Source organism: Lagenorhynchus albirostris, chromosome 2, assembly GCF_949774975.1.
Source record: "Lagenorhynchus albirostris chromosome 2, mLagAlb1.1, whole genome shotgun sequence".
In the NCBI taxonomy this organism is placed as follows: Eukaryota; Metazoa; Chordata; class Mammalia; order Artiodactyla; family Delphinidae; genus Lagenorhynchus; species Lagenorhynchus albirostris.
The window spans coordinates 176,129,182-176,156,481 of record NC_083096.1 but is presented as its reverse complement, the minus strand read 5'-3'; the positions used below and the strand labels follow the sequence as shown (position 1 = coordinate 176,156,481).

Genomic DNA, 27,300 nt, shown 5'->3' with positions numbered 1-27,300 from the left:
CGCGCGGTCTGTCCCCGCCCTCGCCCTCGTCGGGAGAGATAAATGCCGACTCTGATCCGAAAGTTCCCAACTGCAAAGTTTGCTCCTCCGGCTGACGCTGCGGGCGAAGGAACTCGGGGACCCCTCCCGCGCTGGGACTTCTGCTCCCCGCACTTTCCAGCCCCCAGTCTCTCGCTCCATCAAGCGAGGGCCTCTGGCTGTGTCATAATCTACCCCCAGCACAGAAACGAGCGCTCGGCCCCGCAAAGAACGTCAACTAAGAAAATGTGGAAGGTGCCAGTTCTGTTCTTCGTTTTGGGGCGCGCATCGCTCGGGGTCCTGGCAGACGGTAAGACCCAGCAGGCGGGGCTCCCTGCAGCTGCTGGTGCGGACGAGCGAGCTGGGACTTGCGGGAATGCCCGGGCCTGGTATTTGAGGTTGCCCGGGAGAGCAGAGGGGAGTTGGCCGTGTATGTGTGCGCACGAGTCCGGAGGACCCGGGAGAACGAGAGACAGCGCCTTTGCTGGTGCCAGGTCGCAGAGGAAGAGCTGAGCGGGGCGCCAGGAGGAGATCCCGAATCCACAGGCAGCAGGTGTGGAGCAGAGGGGGTCTCCCTCGGTGGCGGCCCACCCCCTGACGGCTCCTGAGAGAGAGAGTGGAAGGGTAGCCGCCAGGAGCCTTCCACTAGCGGCGCTGGGCTTCCCTACAGGGCTGTGTATCGGAGGACCGCCCATGGCCTCAGAAGAAACTGACCCCAAGGAATCGGGAGGGACAGGGGCTGGGGGTGGAATTCCCCTGTGCTGCGACTGTCTCCCTCTGGGGGGCTGCCAGGTCTTATACCCTGTAGGAGGGTACGCTGGACACACCCAGGACCCTATCAGCGGAGACCCATTGGAAGAGGCCTCCGTTATCCTCTGTAGAGAGGATAGTGTGTGTCGAAAGGACTGAAGGGGAGGGTCCTGAGTGCGTGGAGGCCTATCTTGAACATTTAGGTTTAAGTTCCTTCGGGGCCATGTGTCAAACTTGGCCAAGAGCGCCAATGACTGAGTGTTGGTGACTCCCTAGACCTTCGCTCCGCTGGATCTGTGGATGGGAGCTCTGCCTGCCATCATCTCCTCCCCTTTTCCTCTTTCTCTTACATCTTCTTCTCATCTTGCCTCTTCCTGGCTCAATGTGCTGTGTTTCTGGCATCCATGCACATTGGTCAGTGTTTACTTTTTCTTGGGTTTTTATTTTTCATCCATTTCCACAGTAGAGTATAAGCTCCCGTGGACACAGCTATGTCTTCGCCTTGATCCCGAGGGCCAAACAATATCTGGTACCACGGTAGTTGCTCACTGAATAGTGGTCCAAGGCGTTGTAAACTAACTTGTGATCTTTGGAGTTGGAGGTTGAGGAAATGAAACTCTTTTTCATTTTCCAAATTGAGGATGGAGGTAAGCCTGGTGCCAGAAGAATCCTGCTTGAAGGGAGGGGTTTGAGGGAGGACGCCACACAAAGACAATTATACCCAGCCCTAGGGAAGTGATATACGGTCTGTTACTCTCTGCCGGGCCCGTCTGCTTCGGGGAAACTGAGCTGCTCTCTTTGCAGGGCTGGGAGCTATTCGTGGCAGTCCTATCTTTGGAACTTCTCTCTCCAGGGCGATATACATGGCTCTGCGTTTCAGTTACATTTCCTTTTTGGCAAGACAGTGTGCAAATGACAACATTTTGTGCTCAGCGGGGCCAGGTGTGGGAGGCCCCCAAACTGAGCTGCATCCCAGCTCTGCCCAGGAAAGACGGCCGCTGGGCGGCATCCTCTGTTTTCTCCCAGGGAAGGGTTAGCCGTAATTATCTTAAAGACAGTCCCGAATATCAAAGGTACTCCTAAAAAGAAGTGGTAAACCTTGTCTGAAAAAAACCAGCCACCCCTAGTACTAGCAACTCGATTGCTAAAGACAGAAGCGTCCCCGGACCCCTCCCCGGGGGCTGTGTGTCAATGCAGAGTTGCTGGGTTGCTGGCGAGGATTTGAGGCCCAGAAGGAGGTTTTGTCTGAGCATAATGAGTGAGGCAACTTGAATATGGATGAATAACTTCTTTGAGCTGAGCCATTGTGGGCTCTTGTTGGGGAGCTGGGCTGGGGGTAATTATGGTGATGAATTTTATTATCCTTGTCATAGAAGTCTACTCCCCACTGGGCTTCCCTCATCTAGTGTTATAATCTGGTTCAGTTGTATAATCTGGTCCCACGTGTTGTCTCTTGGGATGTTAGTGGATTCAAAGGAGCTCTGCTGTCCACACATCTGGCATTTTCCTCCTTTGTCAGGCCCTACCCTCACTCTGAACTTTCATCCAAAACACGTACACGGGCCTCTTCATGAGGTCGTTTGTTTTGTGAAATTCTGAGGGCTGCTGCTTGCTGAAAACCCACATGTGCTTTTCCGGGACCAGTCCGCTCAGGATTAATCATGCGGTGAACAAATTTCCCTAAAACTCTTGCCAGTTTCGGATGCTCGGAAACCTTCACGAGTTGCTAAGAGTTTTTGTTGCACTTAAAGCATCTCAGGTCTGTTAGAGCCTTCGTGAGGGAGGCTATCCATTCCTCTGGCGTATGAGATCCCAGATAACATTTAATATAGAAAAGCACATTTTTAAAAAGTATCCAAGCATAAGAAGGCTAAGTTGGGACACGGCAAATAGGGAGGAACCCAGGCTGAGCAGAGGTACACAGCCCCTTCTCGTTCCTCTGGCCTCCATAATGAGAGGCGGGTGAGTAACTCTATACCGAGAATTACAGAGACCCCAAACCTTGGAGTGACTGGATGGTGTGGCCAAGTAGGAAGGACACCACCTCTCTCCCTTTCCCATCCCCCACCATGTGCTAGGAATGTCACAGTTCCCTCATTTAATCATCACAAGGCCTTGAATTATACATTATTATCTTCAGAATATGCCAGAACTGGGATTCAAAAAATGGGCCTAACTCCAAACCTCAAGCTTCTTTTTGCTACATTACACACTGAAAAAAAAGGAGAAGGTTGAACTTGAAATTAAAGGTTAACCTTGCTTTAAACTCCTTAAACGTGAAAACAAAAATTTTTAAGGTATAAAAAGTTCTTTACATTTAATACTTACCATAATACTCCTTTAAACATGAAGATGTCACAGTACCTTAAAATAGGATTCATTAATTCATTCCCCAAATAGTAATTCATCATCTCCTGAAGTGCTGGATTTGAACTCTAAGCACTTTCGGGGGAGGCGCACCTAGCGAAAAGCATGCACTTCAGTCCTCACCAGCAAAATGACGAACGTGTGCTTTAAATTCCACGGGCTTATCTGAATATTTGTCATATTTCTGGCTTCTAAGAGCAGGCATGCCAGGTTGCCACTTGTGGAAATATTACAGGGGAGGATGTAGAGAGAGAAAAGGCTCACATACTTGGCAGTACCCTTTTGAAACTCACTTGAGAAAAGCTAAATCAGATCCTGTAAGGCTCTCCAAGGAACCTGCCATTCCTTGGATATTCCAAAGAAATATCCAGTGAGAGTGTTTTGCTGGAAGAAAATCAAACGATTGGGGGGAACGGGTGGGTTACTGAGATAAGCCTTAGGATTCCCGTGGGGTGGGCAGGAGATAAAAGCACCTTTTGATTGGAGTTCTGAATCTTTCCCTACTGATGTCTTAAAACTTTTTGGGAAAGGAAAGTGATCAGGCATTTTATCTGAGGGCTCTGAGATGGAGCCGGGTTAGGGAACAACTGGAATTCTACCAACTTTCCCCAAGGCAGGAAAATGAGGTGGCTGTTTCCTTCCCTCTGTCTCACCCCAGTGCCCACCGACCAGCCTGCTCATGGCGGCTGGTCCATGGCAAGCATTCCCTTGAACTTCAACAGGTAGGGATGGTTGGGCTCTCCCGCCTTTTCGTCTGGCCGAGTGTCTGCCTTGGGAATTGCTCAGAGGAGATGGGTTTAATTCTTCGAGGGGAATCGAGCTAAGTTCAGAGGGAAATTTGCAGACCTGCCCACCTCATTCACCTAGTTGTCTGAGGAGCTGCAAACTGAAATTGTCAGGGCAACACTAAATTTTATGCAGGAAGAAAAAACACCCCCAAAACAACAAACCTACCAATAGGATAATCACCTTTCCGGAGGAAGGTGTGCTCTCGACCTCTGTCCAGAGGGTCAGGGCTTCCAGGGCTCCAGGCAGTAGAGAGAGGTCACTGAGGTCCCTCCCCCAGAGTGGGGGAGGTAATCGTTGTCATTGTTACATTTGTAGCAGGCAGGGGAATGACAGTTATATGGAATATAGGTGGGAAGTAGGGAAAGGCCACTAGAAGATGCGTCAACATATTACTGATGAGAACGAAGTATTTCCTGTAATTCATCACACTGTCTCCATCTGGGTGAGTAAAACTCAGTTAATACAAGCAAAGCTGTGATCCAGTGAATGGTATCCTGCCCAGAGGAGAAGGGAGTCTGTTTGCCTAGAATCTAGACAGGGAGGGGAAAGGAATAAGGACTAGATGACGTGAAACCTGCCTTACCCAAGGAATGCATTTATTTAACAAATATTTACTTACTAACTTCTTTGTGAGTTAGGCAAGGCAAACGTTATCCTTGCTAACAGCTAGTATGCAAGATGTCTTATCTGGTGGCTGTAGGGCTCCTGTGAATTAGGGATCCCTGTTCTTTCACAGTCTGGAAATGTATTCCACCCAATTGCTTCACCCCAGACTTCGTTCTATCTGCACCAGACAGCATTTCAGGTATTTCACTCTTGAGAAGGGCACGCCTTGAATAGCAAATATGGGTAGAAAGCATTGGGAAACTATTTCCCATTCTAAATAAGCTATTTGACTTCCTGCCCTCTTATGAGCTTGGCTAGGGTGAAACAGTTTCATCTGAGCTAGATCACCCTATAATAAGATTAAATTTCTGAATCTGTAAAACGAAAGGAACTAGATTCTGCATGGGTGGTATTCGTAGCAGTAACTGTATAATAACAGCTAACAGTTACTGAGTGCTTAGTGTCAAGCACCTTCCAAGCCCTATTGCATTTAATCCACACAACAGACCTACAAGGTAGGAACTATTTGTATTTTACAGATGGGTAAAGAGGCTCAGAGAGCTTCAGTCACTTACACACAGACACAGAGCTAGAAAATAGCAATGGTGAGACTTCACTTCAGGCAGCTCAACCCCAGAGCCCACACCCCTAAACATTCAGCACAACAGCCAGCTATGCTTAGGCTTGTGGCCGCCAAGGACACTCAGAGATGTCAGCAGGTCGATTTCAAGTAACTTTTACAGCAGTAAGTCCACTTGTTATTTGTTGGATACATAATTCAGATTGAAGAACTAGACTGACGTTGGGGTACCTAACTAAAGGACATAACCCCTGTTCCCTTAAACATTTATAGAGCACACATATTATTAGGAACTTTAAGAGTTAGAACGGAATCATACAGTGGGGCTGCAGCTCACACAGAGAGGCAAGGCAGATGTGTGTGTGGTGTATACAGACAAGGCAACACAAAAGTCATGTGCTGCGTGGCACACAACATTACCTGCTGCTAGTCTGGAGATGAGATTCTTGTGGGCTTCAGGAGCTGGAAAAACCCTTGTGGGGAAGATGGGACTTGATCTTGGCTGTGAAAAATGGTGGAGTTGGTTGGGCAGGGTGGCAGGGAAGGGCAATCCTGGCAAGAAAGACTGCTTGGAAAAATGTGTGGAAATTAGAACAACCTGGAGTTTGTGTGGGAAGAGGTGTGGGCAGGCACCCAGGGCTGGGAAAAGCCATGAAGGCTGTCTGGAGTCGTGGGTGTCATGGAGTCATGAGTTGGGGAGGGCTGGAAATCAGGGAGAAGGCTGAGTCCATGTTGAGTGGGAGGTAGACCTTTTTCTGTAGGCAATAGGCAAATGGGAGCAGATCGGGCCATGAATAGTGATTGCCAGAAGAAAACGTAATGACAAGGACACCATATGGGATTGAATCTAGTTTATGGGACTAGTCTTGGGGGAGGGGGAGAGTCAGGAGATAAAGAGACTAAGCGTGGTTACAGAAGAAGGGGGAATGAGACCAGATTTGGGGGAATAAGAGCCAGCAAGACTTGTAGCTCAGTATCTCCAGATTTCTTCTTATTCTTTCCACATTTTCTGATGTCTTCTTATTCACCTCTTACACCACTCATCACTGCTTTAAAATGTTTTATTGATATGTAATTCTCATGGCATAAAATTACCCCTCTACGTTAAACAATCCAGTGGTTTTAGTATATTCAGAGAGTTGTACAACCATCGCCACTGTCACTATTAGAATATTTTCATCACCCCCTCCTCCAAAGCCCCACACCATTAGCAGCTGCTCCCATGTCCCCCTCCCTCACCCCCTAGCAACCACTAATCTGCCTTCTGTCTTTATGGGTTTGCCCATTTTAGGTATTTCATATAAATGTCATCATACAATATGTGGTCTTTTGTGTCTGGCTTTCACTTAGCATGGTGTTTTCGAGGTTCATCCACGTTGTAGCACGAGTTCGAATTTTATTCCTTTTTATGGCAGAATAATATTCTATGATATGGCTATACTGCATTTTGTTTAGCCATTCACCCATTGATGGGCATTTGGGTTGTTTCCATTTTGGGGCTACTCTGAATAATGCTGCTATGAACATTCATGTACAAGTCTTTGTGTGGACATATGTTTTCATTTCTCTCAAGTATGTCCCTAGGAGTAGAATTGCCAGGTCTTATGGTAACTCTATGTTTAACTTTTTGAGGAACTGCCAAAGTGTTTTCCAAAGCAGCTGCACCATTTTACATTCCTCCAACAATGCAGAAAGGTTCCAATTTCTCCACATCCTTGCCAACACTTGTTATTTTCCATTTGGTTGAGTGGTTTTTTTTTAAATTGTAGCCATCCTGGTGTGTGTGGAGTGGTATCTCATTATAATTTTGATTTGCATTCCCCTAATGACCAATGACGTTGCACTTCTTTTCATGTGTTTAAAGGCCATTTATGTATCTTCTTCGGAGAAATATCTATTTGTCTCTTTTGTTCATTTTAAAATTGGGTTGTCATTTTTTATTGTTGAATTCTGTGTGTATCCTGGATACTAGACCTTTATCAGACGTATGAATTGCAAATATTCCTCCCATTCTGTGAGCTGGCTTTTCAATCTCTTGATAGCATCCACTGAAGCACAATTTTTTTTTAATTTTGACGATGTCTGATTTCTCTGTTTTTTTCTTTTGTTGCCTGTACTGTTGGTGTCTTGTCTAGGAAGCCGTTGCCTAATCCAAGGTCACAAATATTTACTCTTATGTTTTCTTCCAACAGCTGTATAGTTTTAACTCTTACGCTGACGTCATTGATCATTTGAAATTAATTTTTAATGAATTAATCATGGTGTGAAATAGAGGTCCAACGCCATTCTTTTGCATGAAGATATCTAGTGGTCTCAGCGCCATTTTGTTGAAAAGACAGTTCTCTCCACTGAATTATCTTGGTACCCTTGTCAAAATCAATTGCCCATAAAAGTGTGGGTTTATTTCTGGACTCTCAGTTCTATTGCATTGATCTATACATCTCTCCTTATGCTGGTACCACATGGTTTTGATTACTGTAGTTTTGTAGTAAGTTCTGAAATTGGGAAGTGTGAGTCCTTCTCTTTGTTCTTTTCCAAGATCACTTTGGCTATTCTTATCACTGTATTTTAATTATTTGTGTACATCTCTTGCTCTTTAGAGAAGAGAGCAGGACCTGTCTTATTCAGCGCTTAAAAGAACATATGGGGGGCTTCCCTGGGGGCTCAGTGGTTGCGAGTCCGCCTGCCAATGCAGGGGACACGGGTTCGTGCCCCGGTCCAGGAAGATCCCACATGCTGCGGAGCGGCTGGGCCTGTGAGCCATGGCCGCTGAGCCTGCGCGTCCGGAGCCTGTGCTCCACAACAGGAAAGGCCACAACAGTGAGAGGCCCGCGTACCGCAAAAAAAAAAAAAAAAAAGAAAAGACATATGGTTGGTACGTGGTAAACATCTGGCAGGAGGAAGAGGGAAGAAACACAGTGGCCCAATCCGTTTGGCAGGAATGACAAGAAGGCAGGTGATAGAAATCAGATTGGAGGGATGAGAGATTAGGAACCAATGTGATGAGAAGGAACAGGAGGTTATGCATTGTCTTATAGATGCAGTGAGTTTGAGGTACAAGTAAGACATCCAATCTGATGTATGTGATGGGTACCTGGGGAGATCGCAACTAAAATGGCATCAGAAATAAGCCCTGGACACAAAGTTTGCTGCCTGAATTCCCCATTCATGGGAACAAGGGAGAAGGATGGCAAGGAGGCTCAGAAGAAACAGGCTCAGGCTCAAGGCCAAGGACAGATAGTGGAAACACAGCTACATTCTGTACATTCCTGTAGGGCCCCATCCTCCTGGGCTCACAGCTGGACTGTCTGTGGAGGATGTCTGTGCATGGGTGGAGGGTGAGGTCAGAGCCGAAGGGGCTTCTCTTTTCGCTGTTGCAAAATCAGGGCCTGCTCAGCTGACAGCCCTGCATGAATCACAAGCTCAGTTTCCGAGCAGATGGTGAGTGTTTCCCAAACACCCGATCATCCCATTGAGATGCTGTGCTCCAGGCCAGCGCTTCTAAAGCCCGCTTTAGTTGTTTGGTTATTCAGGTACTAAGCGGTCCACCCTAGGAGGTGGCCTCTTGATGCAGGACTGCGGCCCCTGCCAGGTTCCAGAAAAGTTATTACAGAGGTGTTGTTTCCAGTCCACAAAACTGTGAACTCATTTCCTCTTTTTACTGAGAACATTCCGCTCTTGGTCAAGAGAGAAACCTCTCCCCAGGTTGAGTAATCTTGGTTGAGGTTGTAACCAACAGCCTCGAGTTTTGGCATTTGAAGGGTCCTGAGCCCTCTTTGAGTTTGGGGTGAGTGGGTAAGTTGATTCATTCTCCTGAGTCCTGAAAAGTGTAAATATTCATTCATTCATTCATTCAGTTATCAGAGACTGCTAGCGGCTGGGCCATAGACTTACAGCAGAAAGGAACGCTGCCCTCAAGAAGTTTGATAAATTGATAAATGCTTAGTAGGGAGAAAGTCGTGAATGCGGTGTTATCAAGCCCTACACTAATTTAGAGGAGATTACTTTCTCCTGGCACCTCGGGAGGGTGCGAGTGGGCTCTGAAGGAAGAGGTGTTTTCCCTGGGCCGTGAAAAGTACGTAGGGTTTGGGTGGGCAGTGATGGAGATGAGTGGGGGAGGAGAATGAGTGGGAGCTGTGGAAAAGTAACCAATACACATAAAGGCTGTGTAACGGAGTGGTTAGAGCTGGGGATTTCTTTGGAGTCTGACAGATCTTGATGTGTAAGCCCTGCATCGCCCCTTGCTGGCTACATGGGTAGATTACTCTCAGCTCCACCATCCTCATTTACAAAATGAGGATGATGTCAGTCTGCAAGGCTTTTGTGAAGATCCAAAGAGAGTGCTTGGCACAAACGTTGTGCACATTCTCCTATAAAATAGTCGCCGTTATTAAAATACCTACCGCGTGGATGGTCGTGGAGATGGATGGCGAAGATTTGTGAAGGGTACACACTAGGTCCCAATTCCTTTTCCCCCATCGAAGGGAAGAGAATGGATGTGGTTGGGAGACCTGTCTTATGGACTGCGTGTCCTGCACCTTCCACCTGCCAGTGAGTGGTGTGAGTCCTTGCTTCTGAAATGAAACAGGAGTCCCCAGCCATCTCTGGCCCCTCTCCTTTCTTTATTGCCATGTTCAGCAGCAGAGACTTTCAGAACGCTGCCTCCAGCTTTGGGAGGTGACCCAGAGGGGTCAAAGAAAAATGCCCCTTGGGGCATTGAGCATAACCTCCCCTTCTCTGAAGCCAGGGGATGTTCGCTGCTCCAAGTCTTAATGGGTAGCATTTCTTCTGATTCCTCTAGAGGAACTAGTGACACTTGTCTGATCTCTGCAGGCTTGACACGTTTCTCTTGATTTTTTCTGGGAGAGGCACACATCCCCGATGCCGACAGCGGGCAGTCTCGGCCTCATCCTGCAGGGACTGACAGGACCGGATGCAATGAGTGGACAGGCTGCTGCTCATTAAAAATCAAACGGCAGAGCAGCAAAGTCCATCCTCATAGGGGAAGTGTCCTGTTTTCAGCTCTGCTGTCTCTTTCATCAGGGGAAGACATTTAACAATTCTTGGGTGAAGCAGGGTGGACGGTGGTTGGAATATTATAAGGAAAGGGAGGACTCAAAAGAAATCTCCTACTTGGCTGTAAGTGTACTCATTCAGTCAGTCACTCAGCAAACATCTGCTAAATACTTAACCATGGTGCCAGGCGTGGGGAATATGGGACTATGTGGGCTGGAGGCTGTACTGTACTGCCTGGAGGAAAATTAAGAGCACATGTGTTCCTGTGGGGTACTGAGTGGTGTGGCCAGACTTCTAGGAGTTGCCTAGATTCTCCACGGCCAAACTGTGATCCCGTAAGCAATTTACCAGGATCCTTGGAAGGGGTGGATGTAGGTGGGGAAGCCCACAGGCCACATCAGTGATTGTACTGACCACAACCCAGGGTCTGCCAGGAGTTGAGGGTCTGGGTCGGCAAATGGCTTTCGATATTCCACAGAAAGGCTTCTGTACAAGTGAGGATGTGGGCCAGCCTATGGGACCAGAGGGGTCACTCGAAAGATGTGGTAAATAAAAGCAAAGCCTGAACACCTTTCTTCCAGCTGCAGAAACCCACGAAAGGAGTACCATCAAACAGCTAAATTGGGGATGTCTTGAATGGAGATGAAAGGCTGTACAAAGATCTGACTATCTCGGTGATCACAGTGGGTGGTCTGCAGAATGTCGGAAAATGTTGGAGGTTGACACCCCTCTGCAGTTTGGGGTGTGTTTATTTTCAGGCTTCTGAGCACAGTTTTGAGACATGGAAAAAAATAATGTCTAAAAGCCAGTGTCTGGGCAAAGAAACAGAAGCAGGCATTTTTGGTTTTGTTTTCTAAGTAGATGTTTTGACCTCCTTCTAAAAGCATTACATTCTCCCAAATTTAATTGGGATTATTTGTTTGTCAGTTATCTTACAGTTTCTCCTACAGGGAAAATTCAGAACTTCCTAGGATGTTGCAAGAAAAGAAAAAGAGCATTCTACTTCTCGACGGCCACAAAAATCATTCCAAGGCCGTGCAGTCATCCATCTTCAAAGGGTTATTTGTGCATTTAGATGCCGGAGCAGCTCAAGATGCTAGAAAATCCAGACAGCATGAAAGGTGCCTTAATCTACTGGCTAACACCACCGGTTTTCTTTGAAACCCTGGGGGTAACTCAGCTTGACTTCTTTTAAAATCAACTTTCCCACTTTAATCTCCAGCTGTTGGATTCTGAAGCTTCAGGTCAGCAGAAAGAGGACCACAGGGAACTTCTTCCTTATGTGGAGCTGGAAATGGGGCAGAGGCTCTTTACCTAAACTTATGTAGGAGGCTTCTGTGGCTGTCCTGATAAAACAAGGTGAAATCCAGTAAAGGACTCAGCATCATATGGGAACATCCTTCTCTTTTCAGTTCACCGATTCATACTCTAAATGTTGTTATCAGGACTTCCCTGGTGGTCCAATGGTTAGGACTGTGCCTTCTAATGCAGGGGGTGAGGGTTCGATCCCTGGTCGGGGAGCAAAGATCCTGCATGCCTCACGGGCAAAAAACCAAAACAAACCCCAAAACCCATAAAATAGAAGCAAGGGCTTCCCTGGTGGCGCAGTGGTTGGGAGTCCGCCTGCCGATGCAGGGGACGCGGGTTCGTGCCCCGATCCGGGAAGATCCCACATGCCGCGGAGCGGCTGGGCTCGTGAGCCATGGCCGCTGAGCCTGCGCGTCCGGAGCCTGTGCTCCGCAGCGGGAGAGGCCACAACAGTGAGAGGCCCGCGTACCACCAAAAAAAAAAAAAAAAAAAAAAGCAAAATTGTCACAAATTCAATAAAAGACTTAAAAAAATAAAATAAATGTTGTTATCCACAGAGCTGCAGCAAATGGTAAAATGAAGTCTCGCCGCTGAGGTTTCATATTTATTTCTGATTGTTGGGGTAATGACTTCAGATGCTTTCCAGCCATTACCTGTCCAGTTCTTTCCCTTCCCACTGCTCTGTCCTGGTGCAAACACCACCCACTTCTGCCTGGACAACAGTCTAAGTGATCTCTCAGCTTCCGTCTGACGCCGGCACCATACCCGACACCCACATCTATTCCATGGCACTAAGAGTGGTTCCTGGGACTGGGGTTATGTCCTGCCCCCACTCAGATCATCTCCTGGCTTCCTTTCTACTCCAGTTGAAATCAAGACCCCTTCCTTACAGAGTTCCACCAGACTGGCCCTCCACACCTCCCGGGTCTCATTTTCTTACCATCCAGCCACACTGATCACCCTGTTTCTGAAGTGTGTGGTGCTCCAAGCTCATTCTGGGCTTCAGGGTTAGTTGGACCAGCTCTTCACCTACCTGGAGATCACTCAGTCATTCAACAAATACGTACTGAGTGCCTCCCCTGTGCCAGTATCGTAGGCAATGGGGACATTGAGGTGAAACAGCCTTTGCTGAGCTTATGCTCTAGTGGGACAGGCGATCAGTGAATATACAAATATTCACTAATATTAGTGTGTGGGGAGGGGGCTTCTGATCTCCATGGGTGGTCAGAAAGGCCTACGGAGAAAGTACCCTGTGAGCAGGGATCTGAAGGGGGGGAGGGGTGCAGGAGCTCTATCTTGAGATTTTCGCTCTTTGTCTGCTTGTTGTGAGCACCCGTACTCCACCACAACGGTACCCAAATCCACGAGAGTGGAGACCTCACCTGGCTCACGCCTCTGTCTCCAGTGCCCAGAATGGGGCCCAGCATATAGTAGGTGTGCGGTAAATATTCAAGGAGATAGAGGTGAACCTCGGGAAAGCTCCAGTCTCCATCGTTGCTGCTGTCTTTGTTTGTAGAAGCAAGAGAACCTCTGCTCTGAGCAATACAGCCTTTGTAAGGCAGAGCACACCTGACCTCTAACCTGCCACTGCTGGGTGCCTAGTCCGAGAAGGGGACTCATTTGAGGAAATAGAGGTTGTAGTCACTAAATAACTTGATTGGGGGATTCTAACGGATGGGATTTCATAAGAGGAGGTGAGATGCCCAAGGAAGCAACTGCTTCCGACAACCAGGATTATAATTTTTTTTTTTATGAAGACATTGGATACTGTAATTCAATTTATTTGGGTGCATAATTTACATTTTTCATTGTTAATGTAATCTTATGTTAATCTTCTTTTAACATCTTTATTGGAGTATAATTGCTTTACAATGGTGTGTTAGTTTCTGCTTTATAACAAAGTGAATCAGCTATATGCATACATTATCCCCATATCCCCTCCCTCTTGTGTCTCCCTCCCACCCTCCCTATCCCACCCCTCTAGGTGGACACAAAGCACCGAGCTGATCTCCCTGTGCTATGCGGCTGCTTCCCACTAGCTATCTATTTTACATTTGGTAGTGTATATATGTCCCTGCCACTCTCTCACTTCGTCCCAGCTTACCCTTCCCCCTCCCTGTGTCCTCAAGTCCATCCTCTACGTCTGCGTCTTTATTCCTGTCCTGCCCCTAGGTTCTTCAGAACCTTTTTTTTTTTTTAGATTCCATATATATGTGTTAGCGTACGGTATTTGTTTTTCTCTTTCTGACTTACTTCACTCTGTATGACAGACTCTAGGTCCGTCCACCTCACTGCAAATGACCCAATTTCGTTCCTTTTTATGGCTGAGTAATATTCCATTGTATATATGTGCCACGTCTTCTTTACAGGATTATAATTTAAGGGAGGATGAGGGTGGGGGTGAAGAGGAAGGATGACAGAACCCAGGACGGGCGGGCATTTTCCAGGCAACAGCTGCCATAGAGTCACCAAAGGGTCTTGGGGGCCAATGAGCAGGTAAAACACTTGGCTTTGCATCCATCACTGACCAGGCCGACTTGGCAAATCGTTTAACTTCTGACCTTGTTAGAGAAAGTTTTTCTGGCACTCGTTCAAGCAACTGCAAAACTTTATTCAAGACTATTGCCGTAGGGGAGAGAGATGGGGCTCAACTTCAAATACAGTAAGGACAGCTGGGGATTTGTAGCCAAGGAGCAGAGTGAGGGGCAGTGGATAGAAAATTATGAAGAAGAGACCTCAAGGGCAGGGGGCTTCTTGCTAAACTGGCCTAACAGGATTCTTGCTAAAGGCAGTCCAGGGACTTAGACATCAAAGGTGGGAGATGGGGAACTTGATCACATATCGAGGGGTCGAGAGATTGTCTCTAACCTGAACTTAGCTGGGTTCTTGCTGAAACTGGACTCTGCAGTGATGGACACGGAAGCCCAAGGCCATGGTCTCATTGAGAAGCGGGCTCAGAGGAGCCTCACTAAGGTTTGGTCAAGGAGGGCCTCTGTCAACCTCACCTTCCTCATCTGATCAATGAGGACAAAAATGCCCAATGCAACCCACCCTGTGATATAAAGTCAGCCTGAAGACGTCACGTAAACCCTGCATTGCTGAACAAATGGGAGAGAGGGTGTGTTGTAATGCTGTACCTCCTGCCCTCAGCAGAACCTATGACTCAGAAGGACCTCAGTGCACTTCTGTTCGAGTGTGGCACCCTCTCCTTGTGCTTGCTCTCTGCACCCTGTTTTATTCTAACTACATCCCTGGCACAGAATAGCTCAGTGGCGGTCAGCTGACGTGAAGAGGAAGAGGGAGATGGTGGCGAGGGGAACACAGATTTAGGAATCAGTTCTGGAAAGAGTCTGCAGACAGAGGGCGGGATGCAGGGGGCATGGGGGCAGATGGCAGTGCCCAGGTCGTTTAGGCTGGTCCTTGTGCTAAAGGTTTCTCCCAATACCCTGACACAGTATTTGGAAGAAACCATTTGTCTCAATGAGAGCTAGTTTTGAAGCAGAGAGGAAAAGAGGAATTATTGCAATGACAGTTTAATCCTTGGGGGAAAATCACATTTATATTCCCATTTTACATCACACTTTGAGATGAACACAAGACAAATAGAAAGAACCTTAAGGAAAATATAGATGAAATTTACATAATCTTGAGGAAGGGTTGGTAAGTGTGACATCAGAGGGACAAAACAAGCTTAATAAGTTAGACTAGTGAGGGACCTTGCCACTCACAGAGAGACATGCCAATTAGTAAAAAAAAAAAAAAAAGATTGTAGCATCTATTCCAAAGAATACATTCTTAAGGCATAAAGAGCACTTAAAAATTATAAAAAAAGGTGAATACCATAAGAGAAAAATGGTCACAAGAGAAGACACTCCTATCGGCCAGCAAACAGATGGAACAACTCACCAGCACAAATCAGAGAAGTGTAAATAAAACCACAAAACTGAAAACACTTACACAAAGGCTTTTAATCAAGAATTTGGGACTGTTGCAAGGCAATCACAGTAAGAGTGTGATTTAATATTCCATCCAAATTCTAAAATATTTTAAAAGAAATGCCATCCCATAAATGTATGGAAACTAGAATAATTGCTTCGGAGCTATTAGACTTTAATGCTAAGATAAAAATTATTCATAATTAACACTTTTATCCCAATAAGCATCTCTTCAGTGCTCATTTGTTCTCAAACTTAGAAACCTTAAGATCAAATCAAATTATCACATCATCTTCTTAGAGGTAGTACCTTTTTAAAGAATAACACATACACACAAATTCCAAAGCAAATGGATACCTTACAGCTGTATTTGGAAACTTCCATTGGTTCTGACCAGCAGGCTGGAGGAGGCTGGGTGTGGCAGGAAAAAGGTGTTCATGTGAGCATAAGGGAACACCGCTCCAGAACAGACTCTGTTATTGTAGGTTCATCGCTGCACTTATATAAACAGTTGTGCGTGCTGCCTGTGCACACACGTGTCTTAGGAAGAAAAAAAGGATTGGGGAGCAAAGGCATCAATACATGATTTGAATTTCACCATTCAAGAGAAAAGGATGTCAAATGCTGGCTGGAAACTCAGCAGCTGGGCTCGTAGGAACCCTTCACCCAGGAAAGCCTTCAGCTGAAATAATGAGAGGGAGAATTGAGCATCTCTTGTTAAAGATCAACTTTCCCATGGAGCAAAAAGAACTCCAGGGCAGTGAGACAAAAGAAGTGCCTCTTAATCATGAGTGTCATTCATAAAATGTCCTTTGTCTATTCAGAGCAATTTTAGTCCTTGGGTCTGTGGGCCAAGAGTAGAAAAGAACAAGAAGGAATTTTTATCAAGTTACGCTTTCAATGAACTGAACATTCTATGAAAGAATTCAAACTAACTTCATTCAGTACTTAATTTGTTTAAAGCAAGGGTGGTTTTATTTTGCTTTTTAAAGTTAGAGGATGCCATATAGTAAGTGATTTTGCTGAACACTCCAGAAAACATTTTTTAAGTGGATGGTCTGTTAACTGAGTTCAAACCAGGAGTGGAAGAAAAGAAAATAGGATGCTTAGTTTTTTAATAAAGACTGCTTGCCTAGCAAAGGGATATTCCCCCTTGAGCTTGATAACTACAGTCAACATTTGGGACTTCCCTGGTGGCGCAGTGGTTAAGAATCCGCCTGCCAATACGTGGGACACGGGTTCGAGCCCTGGTCCAGGAAGATCCCACATGCCGCGGAGCAACTAAACCCGTACGCCACAACTACTGAGCCCATGAGCCACAACTACTGAGCCCGTGAGCCACAACTACTGAGCCTGCGAGCCACACTACTGAAGCCCATGCGCCACAACTACTGAGCCCGCGTCCACAGCTACTGCAGCCCGCGCACCTAGAGCTCGTGCTCCACAACAAGAGAAGCCACCAACCCCCACTGCTAGAGAAAACCCGAGCGCAGCAAAGAAGACCCAACGGAGCCAAAACAAAAAAAAAATACATTCAACATTTGCTGAGATCATGGTCATAAATCCTTAGCAGGAGCCCCCAGCAACCAGCCAAAAGGGGAGGCGACCCCTTTGCAGGCACTGAGGTATTCAGTTATTGCTAACTAGTGAAAGCTTTTCCCCCCACCCCAGAGGAAAAATAAATGCATATGCTCGGGAGCCTCATCCAGAACGTCGATTGGCAACACTGGATTAGGACCCTCAGTGCAAAAAGAAGGCTCACGGAACAAGAGAATTTACTCTAGAGGTTTCCTTCCTCTCTGCATAGCAAAAAAGCTGTGATCAGATATTTATTAGCTGTGACTTTGGGTGAGCCATCTAAGCATGGGAAGAATAAGGAATCTTAAGGCAAGGGCCAGATTGCTCACTTAGGCACTGTCTAGATATGAACATCTGCCCTTCAGTTAAGCCCATAAGTCCCCAAGCACCCCGTCGCTCTTGCTCCTGGGCTGTGTGCTCACTTATTTTGCAACTGCAGTTAGTCATGGAATTTCTTCCAGAGCCGCTCGAGTCTGGAGAGGGAACCCATGACCAATGAGTCAGATTTGCTTTAACTTGTGAAAAGGGTTATTTGATGAGTTGAGATGGTACTCCTACTAGGTCAGGATTAGCTCCGATCATTGCGGTAGAGGGTGAAGAGGCCACTTCTAGTTCTCTCCCGAGTCCTGGAATTCAACCTGCAATCTCACCCCACCCATCCCCTCCTCCTCTGGAAACCTTTCTCATCGGCACACAGGGTCATTCATCTAGTGCTAATGCAGAAAAGCCAGAATCAGGGGCTGTGAGGTCTCTCTTTAGTACAGCTCTGGGTGCACTAGAAGGTTCTATTGGTTATCTCGGCATCCTTAAGTACATTACTGATCTCCCCTGCAGGCGATAACCCCAACCGTAAAGGAAGAGGTTGAACTCTGTGTCGTCTGTGAGGTCTGTGGTCAGAGGCAGTGATTCTAGTCATTCAAGCGGACAGCAATCTCAAAACTAAATGGACAGTGAGACTGATTTTAAAAAGAAGGAGGCCCTGCTTTTGGACATTCTGATTCAGTAGGTGGGTTAGAGCCTGCTAATTAGCATTTTTAGAAATCTTTCCATGTTATTCTTCTAGGTCTAAACGATATTCTATTGACCCAAATGCATTAATTCATTGTATGAAATGGCACCAGGAAGAATCAGGTTCATTATTGAAAAGTCAAAGTGTACACTCCCCATCCAGCATACCTCAGTGGGATACCAGGGAGGGGCTGCCTGCTTCACCTTTTTATATGCCCATCTTCCTTTCTTTTACAATGGAGATAACCAGGCAGTTGTATGTATGTAGAATGGTTTGTGTTAAGCCAGAATGACAAGCCCCCTAAAAAGAAAAAATACCCAAAAGAAATGAAAAGAAAATAATCTGACTGAAGCTGGCCAGTTAGGTCTGCCCACATGATTTCCACGTTGAGGTCTGACTCAGTCTTTCCTTTTCAGCCAGCACGGTCCGGCCAGAAGATGACATGACTACAGGTGTGGAAAATAGCAAGGCGGCCCTGGGTATGGAAGATTACATGATGACCCCAAGTGCCAGTGGAGAGCCCCATAAGTCTGCTGGCTTGACAGCTCTGGTGAGTGAGCACATGCAGGGATATTTATTATATGTATGTGATCACATGCAAGGTTATTTATTATATGTATGTGATCACATGCAAGGTTATTTATTATATGTATGTGATCACATGCAGGGATATTTATTATATGTATGTGATCACATGCAGGGATATTTATTATATGTATGTGATCACATGCAGGGATATTTATTATATGTATGTGATCACATGCAAGGTTACTTATATGTATGTGATCACATGCAAGTTTATTTATTATATGTATGTGATCACATGCAGGGATATTTATATGTATGTGATCACATGCGGGGATATTTATATGTATGTGATCACATGCAAGGTTACTTATTATATGTATGTGATCACATGCAGGGATATTATATGTATGTGATCACATGCAGGGATATTTATTATATGTATGTGATCACATGCAGGGATATTTATTATATGTATGTGATCACATGCAGGGATATTTATTATATGTATGTGATCACATGCAGGGATATTTATTATATGTATGTGATCACATGTAATGATATTTTGTGACTGACTTATTTCAGCATGCTTGAACATAATGTCCCCAGTGTTCATCCATATGGTAGCATGTGTAAGAATTTTTTTCCTTTTGAGGTTGAATAATATTCCATTGTATGTACCACATTTTCTTCATCTGTTTGGATTGCTTCTAACTCTTGGCTATTGTGAATAGTGCTGCTATGAACATGGCTGTGCAAATATCTCTTCCAGACCCTGCTTTTAATTCTTTTGGGTGTACACCCAGAAGTGGGATTGCTGGATCATATGGTAGTTCTATTTTTAATTTTTCTAAGGACCTCCATTCTATTTTCCGTAGTGATTGCAACCGTTCTACCAACAGTGCACAGTGGTTCCAGTTTCTCCACATCCTTGCCAACGTGTTATTTTCTGTTCTTTTGATAGTAGCCATCCTAACAGGTGTGAGGCAATAATCTCATTGTGGTTTTGATTTGCTTTTCTCTGATGATTAGTGATATTAAGCATCTTTTGTATGTTTTTTGGCCCTTGCATATCATATTTGGAGATTTGTCTACTCAAGTCCTTTTGCCCAGGGAACTCCCTGGTGGTCCAGTGGTTAGGAGTCTGTGTTTCCACTGCAGGGGGCATGGGTTTGATCCCTGGTCAGGGAACTTAGATCCTGCATGCTGTGCGGCACAGCCAAAAAAAAAAAAAAGACTGGAAGTCAAGTCCTTTTGCCCATTTTTTTAAGTCAAGTTATTTGATTTTTTTGTCATTGAGTTGTAGGAGTTCTATATACTTTAATCAGATATTAAAGTATATGATTTGCAAATATTTTCTCCCATTCCATAGGTTGCCTTTTCCCTCTGGTTGATTGTGTCCTTTGATGCACAAAATTTTAAGTTTGATGGAGTCCCATTGGTCTATGTTTGCTTTTGTTGCCTGTGCTCTCCAGCATATTTGTTGAATGCTACCTTGGCATGAACTTTGGAGTCAGCAGAACCATTTCCAAGTTCTTGTTCTGTTGCTTGTTAGCTCTGTGAGCTTGGGCATATTATCCGATCTCTCTAAGCCTGATTCATACTATAGGGCTAATAATAGAATTTACTTAGGGGGTTTTGTGGTGTATATGAGAAGGTATTTAGAGGGCCTGGCAAATAATAAGCTCTTAGTAAAGGCTAACTATCACTCTAATTGGGGAAGGAAGGGCATTAAAAATAATACAACGTCGTATGTGCCAAATAAATGTTACAGGGGAAGAGTGCCATTCAAGTTCAAGGAAGAGGAAGAATTAATGCCTCGTGCCCCAGTGTTTTCTGAAGAGTTTAGACCTTAGGAAGTCAGCGTGCTAAACATTTGGCATTTACTTCAGGATTTTACTCCTATCCCCATTCTTGTTGTTTCTTTATGTTTGTTTTCTTGTTTCCACTTTAAATTCAGGTCATCATATAGCTTATACATTTATGCCACCTTAAATCCATTTCTGTTATAAGGCAGAGTATAAAGCATTAGGTTTTATTTCTGTTTTGCCTCATTTACATCTCCAATAGATGCCGACAAGAGCCAAGAGCATAACAGAGGATCACAAAGAGGACCGGCCAACTGCGGAAAGCACAGCCCACTCCCAAGGACAAAGCCAGAGCACCACAACCCCGAATGTGGCAACTCGTCTGGCCCCGGGTAAGAAAACCAGACACCCCAGTAGGGGTTGATCTTCTTTTGCATAATCAGAGTATTCCAGAAAATCCACGAACGAATATAATAATCAATGGGGCACATATTGGAATGCAAGCCCTAAGTTTGAACCAAGCTTTCTGTGAAATACGAATTTCAGAATTTTTATTTATTGGTTTGCTGACCACAGCTTTCTAACCTTATATGACAACTAGGGATAATGCCTCCACAGGGGCAAGTTAGGTAGCTACGGGTGTCATATTGCTGACCCTCACCTGATATCATGCCACACTAAGAGCTTTGTGTTGACACCCAAAAGCGTAAAACGTAAGCCAACCTATGTAAATCTTAGTAGCTTCTGGGCTAACGTTTACCACCTTACACTGAGTTCATGTCTGTACACAATGAAGCAAGAATCTACTCTAAACCAGTCTTACCGGGATTTGCGGTTGTGCTTGTGATTCTCAGTTGGTACCTGCAGCGAAGTGAATGGGACCCCATGAGGTGAAACTCTTTAGGGCAACTTTGAGTCTTTGTCATTATTATGAGGTTTAGACCATCACTAATGAGCATGAGGAAAGATCATTGCCATTACAACTTAGCAGGAGGGAAAGAGCCTCCTATTTCCAGAACTTTCTTAAGAGAAATTCAGTTGTTTGGGATATTGTTAAACTATACCTTATTTTGTAGTAGATAGGAGTGGAAGAGAAAAGGAACTAATCCTCTAATAACTGCAATGAAAGCTTGCTAACTCAAGCAATTTTCTATAATGATTTTATATAGTTAGGTGTTTTCATCTTTAAATGAAAGCAAACATAAGGACCTTCCCTAAAGCCGTGGTTCCCGAAACCAGTTGCACAGCTGAACACCTAGAAAGTTATTCCTTACTGTTTAATATGCATTTCCAGACCCAATCGCCAATCTGGTTTTAAAAACTCTGTAGCACTTCTGAAGATTTTTTGAATGCGTTATATTTGTACACCCGTGTCCACAGCAGCAGCAGACACGGTAGCTAAAACATGGAAGCAGCCCCATTATCCATGGACAGATGACTGGATAAACAAAAGTGTGTCATATACATACAATGGAGTATTATTCAGCCTTTTAAAGGAAGAAAATTCTCACACGTGCTACAACATGGATGAACCTCGAGGGCTAAATGGAATAAGCCAGTCACCAAAAGACAAACACTGTGTGATTCCACTTAGATGAGACACATAGAGTAGTCAAAATCATAGAGACAGAAAGTAGAATGGTTGTTGCCAGGGCTGTGGGGGAGGAGGGAGTGGGGAATCGGTACAGTGTCAGTTTTGCAAGATGAAAAGGACTTCTGGGGCTTCCCCGGTGGCGCAGTGGTTGAGAGTCCGCCTGCCGATGCAGGGGACGCAGCTTCGTACCCCGGTCCGGGAGGATCCCGCATGCCGCGGAGCGGCTGGGCCCGTGAGCCATGGCCACTGAGCCTGCGCGTCTGGAGCCTGTTGCTCCGCAACGGGAGAGGCCACAACAGTGAGAGGCCCGCGTACCGCAAAAAAAAAAGGAAAAGAAAAGAAAAAGAAAAGGAGTTCTGGAGATGGATGGTGGTGATGTTTGCACAACAGTGTGAATGTATTTAATACCATCAAACAGTACACTGAAAAATGGTGAAGATAGTAAAGTTTATGTTGTGTATTTTACCACAAAGATAAAAAAAGTTTTATAACATGCTTTGAAAATAAAGCCTACGGTTACTCCAAGATGCTAAAGAAATGGTTAACATTAAACACCAGAGAGAACCAAATAGGGCTAAGCAAGGAAAGAATCGTCAATATATTGATAATTGGTCATTGGAAAGCATTTCACAATTTTGGAGAAGCGTTGATCATTTGTAACAAGAGTTCACAGCTAATGAGCAGCAGAAAATGGAGCATTACAAGTTGACTAGTTTTTATAGCATACCAGGAGATTTCTCCTATTCCTTAAAAATAAAAATTGTCGATTAACTGGAAAATACGGTTGCTCTCTTGTCCTGTCCCCTACCCCACCCTTTCACAAAAACTGTGATTATAGCACATTCCCACTTCGTGCATCAGTGTTCCAAGAAATTTTCACATGTGAGTTACAATGTAATTATAAACAATTGGTTTTTCAAGAGGTCATCTTATTAGGGCAGCAGATGTCTTTCCCATGAAACGCCGAAGGCTGACGATGTTCATATGTATGACACACTTGCATGATCACAGTCAGTATAACTGGGAGGGAGCTAAGGAGTACAGACTAGTAAACTCTAATTTAGTCATGAATCTTCCACAAACTTTATTTTCGGTAATGTATTTTCTGACAAATGATGTCATTGATGGTGATAATGTTATGTTATGAGCCCAGTATGCAGCCACCATGTTAAGACATGATAAGCAAAAGACATGACCTGTCTCTACTGGTAGTTGGCAGCCAGGTATAACATTTAGGGAGTTGATTGGATGACACCTTTGTCCTGGGCAGGCTTCAAAACCAGCCATCTCCCAGTCTCCCACGAGACTGGGCACGATCAGGTTGAGCTCCACGTAAATGCTATAGAGCTGTGAGTTCAACTCATGCAGGAAGAGCTGGGTTCAAGGACCCATACCCTGGGGCCATCTTGAAAAGATGTCTTCTTTTTGAAGATGGATTTGGTACAGAGTGGATGACTTCTTTCCAACTCAACCGTTAGAAAAAGAAAGCATCGTATAGCTGATGGTTGGCTGGTGTCACCTTTGATTAGGAAAGCTATTGGATATCTGTGGTATTTTGCAAATTGTGAACTAAGTTTCTAGGGAAGGGCCTGATTGCATCACTTCTCTCCATTGTCTCATTATATCAAGGCCTCTTGACTTCTTCATAAACACCTACCACCCAGAGGAGTGAAGGACTCAGTATACAAAGAAGTTGATGGGAGAAACAAAACAAAAGGCCTTTATTTTTTAATAGAAATTGTGTAAAATTACCTGAAAGAAACTCACAGTTTTATTACTTGCAGGAAGGTATTCATAATTAAACAACTTCACATCCTTGGTAAATGAGAATATTCACATTGTAACTATTGGATTAAGTTTAGCTGCAGATAGAAATCCTACAATAATAGTGCCATAAATACAAAGGGTATATTCTCATTAAAATCATGTGCCCTGTAAGATCTGGATTTTGCTAGGAAATTGATATCACAAGGCAAATCACAGTCTTGACCACAACTTCCAAAACATTTTGCTCTCAGAATGATGTTTCTTCAAAATAGACCTCATCACAATGGGTGAGTTTTCCATATGGTCTTGACATTGGACCAAGAATCAAGGGGCTTAAATTCTTTTGTTACCCTAACTTCTGAAGTCTTTGACTATTTATTTAAGATCTCTATGGGTCCGTTTCCTTGACACTGTTCTCTACAGTGGGTGAGAAAAAAAGTAACCTCCACAAAAGAACTACAGACCCATAGGTGTGAAGAAGCATTCGTAAATTCAATAATAATAGTTTTGAAACAAGATCATGTCAGAGCTTGCTTAAAACTCCCCTGATCCAATTTACTTAAGAAATTATCCTCTTTGCTTGTGTTTTGTTCATCTTCTGCCAATTGTTAAATTATAGTTACTAAATCCTAATAATTCTATACCATTACATCTCTCTCTTTATAGGGAAAACAGATGGAGAAAAACCAACAGTTAAGAAAGGTGGGTTCGATTTTGGTACCAAAATTTTCTTATGTTTTAAAAAAGGTCTCTTTGAACTTAATCTTTGTGATGAATTACATTCTTTCCCGGATTGTAGTCAATGGGAGCAGAATACGAGCCTTCTGAGAATAGGTTTCAAACCTCTTTTAAGAGAGAAAAGCCTGTATTTGAAAATAAGCAAACTGCAAATGAGTCTATTCACTTAATGACAGCTATGGAAAACGGTGTCATATCACAATTTATCATTCCTAAGAATGAAAATAGGGGCTAATTTAGTAGCTGTGTGTACACGAACGCTACCCAGTAATTAACAGTGAAGCCACCTAGTAGGAGTGGTATGCTTGAGAGATCTTGAGACCCAGAAAACTTTCCATTCATAATATGAGATTAGAATAACCCAACATTTCTCCCTTCCTAAGTCAACTCCCACTGAATACAGGAGAAACAACATAGAACATCATTTGTTATCTACAGTGGGCCAGTGGCATTGCTTATTGCTGGGTATTGTTTATCTGGGGCTTATGCTTTTTTTTTCTTCTCAATCAGGTGGCTTGTCAACAATGACCCTGACTGGAATCATAGTTGGGGTCTTACTAGCCATTGGATTCATTGGTGGAATCATCACTGTGTTTGTTCGGAAAATGTCAGGAAGGTACTCGTAAGTAAATATCTTAGGCCCGTGTGATAGGTAAATGAGGGCAGCCATTTCCAACCTTTGAACTAATAGAAACCTCCAAATAAAGGTCGTGTTCAGAAGCCACCAACCTCCGTAAGCACTACCTCTGAAGCTTCCCCAGAAGAACATGTGTCTACTTGGGGCCTCATAAATTCCCAGGAAAGTGCCAGAGATGGCTCTTTAGTTGACTTCCATTGAGATCTCACCAGATTTGACCTCTTGTCTTAATTTTCCAACTAAGTGAACTTGAACGAAAACCCATCTGTTGGGAAGATAATATGATTGGGTGGGGAAGGATAAATGCTATACAACTGGGGGGGTCGAGGGATACAATTAGCAATACAGTTGCAGAGTTCTGTGTCTGGAAATGCCCGGGAATCTGACCCTGGGTGTGAGGACCAGGCCTGGAGGAGGGATGAGCAGGGAGAGAAGAGCCCCCTAATCCAGAACTGGAAGACGTAGACAAAGGACAATAGGAACAATGATTTACGGGATCACCAGTCACAGTGCCAGTGGAAGAAGTGGCCGTCACCTTTCTCTTTGTTCTCACAGGCCCTAAAGAGCTTAAGAATTGTGCCCTCCTGCCAGTATGCTTTTAAAAAGAGAGTTTCCGACTTCCGCCTCATGCCTGACCGTGTGGAGAAGATGACCTGTGGAAATGCTTCCCCACTCCACTCAAAATCCACGGTGATTCCTCCACTTGCCAAAAGTAATGGAAGGAAAGAGTATTCATAAGACTTGCTTCTCTGAGCGTTTGTCTTTTGAAAAAAAAATCGTTTTAATATAAATTTTGTATAAGATGATTTAAAATGCATAGAAAACGGAGCAAAGCTATGTCATCTGATGTGTAACTAAGGTAGACAATATAATTCAATCGATGTTAGAAACTGAAATCATGTCTTTGTTCTGATTGTTCTCTCTTGTTGTTAAAACGCAAAGGAATTTGGAAATATTTATACCAACGACGTCCTTGGGTGTAAAGCTATGTCAGAAAGTGGCATAAGCATTTTGCAGTTTCTGATCTGTTGAAATGTATGCATTCCAGTCTAATCAGGTCTGTTTTTAAAGCCTGATTTGGTGTGAATAATCAAGTAGAAAATCTAAACTTGCTTAATATGTAATGAGCAACCGCCTTTCACTGGTCTGGGTAAATCATTGCAAAGGTATCTATTTTAGATCATAAACAGAAGTCTGTACTTCGGGGAAGGCATGTTGTGTCTCACAACAAGGGCACCGACAGGGTCGCAGTGTGCTCGGCTGCCTGCTGCAATGATGACTTTATGACACAAAGGTTTGCTTCTACCTGTCCCCTTCCACTTCCCTCAGATGATGGGGATCCAGAGCTAAAGGGGTGACCTTCTCTCTTCCCCATGACACAAGTCCTCCAGATTGGCTACTTTGCTCTGGAATATGAGGATCTCAGCCCTGGATGCCGAGGAGGCTGCTGAAGGCCCAGTGGTGCTAGAGGCTCAGGTGTTCCAGGAACCAAGAACCACAGTGATCCCCAACCCCTGTGTGTGCCTTTGAGAACGAGAACCTGCCAGTTTCCTAACATTTACTTTCTGCCTCGGAAGAAAGATATGGGAATACTGATTTTTAAAAAGCAGCTGGATTTAGAGACTCTATTTTACAATGAAAGATATTTCTGGTCTTCATGAGATCCCACATACTTCTGTGGGGTCACAATGGACAGTTCTGTCTTGGCACCATCCAACTCAGGACATTTCTCCCTGTAGGTGAACTGAATTCTTTCTCCTACACAAAAAATGTTTGTACCGAGCAGACGCTTTATCACAGTTGTGGTTGTACAGTTCTGATAGCCTCTAAACTCGTACGGGTTCATAAAACAGGAAAAAGTAAAACTATCAGTCTACTTTGGCATGGCCTGTTCCTCTGTCTTTTGCAGGAATGTGTGGATGTAATTTTAAACAGTGTGCTCTAGTGTCGCTCAAATCCAGCTGGTCCACCAGCCCAGGTTCCATATTTGAACATCAACTGATGGGGAGAAGGGTCTTTGGAAGAACTTTACGAAATCTCTTAAATATCCCCTGTATCATCACTCAGATTCCTGAACAGGAGTTGGGAATAATGTTCGTTTCATCTTTCCTATCCTCTCTTTTTTTCTCTCACTGTGAAAAATAATAGTCAACCCCAAGTCATACACTGGACCCATCACCTGCTGGGACAGGACTGTGGGTTTCTTGGTCACATCTGTGTTGGTGCTCAATGCAGTGTAGACATGTTTTGAAATAAAACAGATGATTGCATATAA

At 44.6% G+C, this 27,300-nt stretch overlaps 1 protein-coding gene across 3 annotated transcripts; it reads left to right on the top strand.

Annotated features, from left to right (window-relative positions):
* On the top strand, nt 1–27,300 carry PDPN (podoplanin). Of its 3 annotated transcripts, none has more exons than XM_060142817.1 (6): nt 1–328; nt 18,373–18,506; nt 20,552–20,681; nt 24,317–24,352; nt 24,899–25,004; nt 25,581–27,300. In XM_060142817.1, the coding sequence occupies exons 1-6, from the start codon at nt 43–45 to the stop codon at nt 25,585–25,587; spliced, it is 699 nt and encodes a 232-aa protein (XP_059998800.1). In that variant the 5' UTR covers nt 1–42; the 3' UTR covers nt 25,588–27,300. The 3 variants fall into 3 exon arrangements, with proteins under 3 accessions (XP_059998800.1, XP_059998799.1, XP_059998801.1); XM_060142816.1 differs by having other exon boundaries at nt 24,899–25,010; XM_060142818.1 differs by lacking the exon at nt 1–328 and adding an exon at nt 435–571 and having other exon boundaries at nt 24,899–25,010.

Coding starts and splice junctions, on each gene's coding strand:
- PDPN (XM_060142816.1), top strand. CDS start 43: ATGCCGACTCTGATCCGAAAGTTCCCAACTGCAAAGTTTGCTCCTCCG. Junction 329..18,372: donor GCTCGGGGTCCTGGCAGACG/GTAAGACCCAGC, acceptor TTTCCTTTTCAG/CCAGCACGGTCCGGCCAGAA. Junction 20,682..24,316: donor GGCAACTCGTCTGGCCCCGG/GTAAGAAAACCA, acceptor CTCTCTTTATAG/GGAAAACAGATGGAGAAAAA.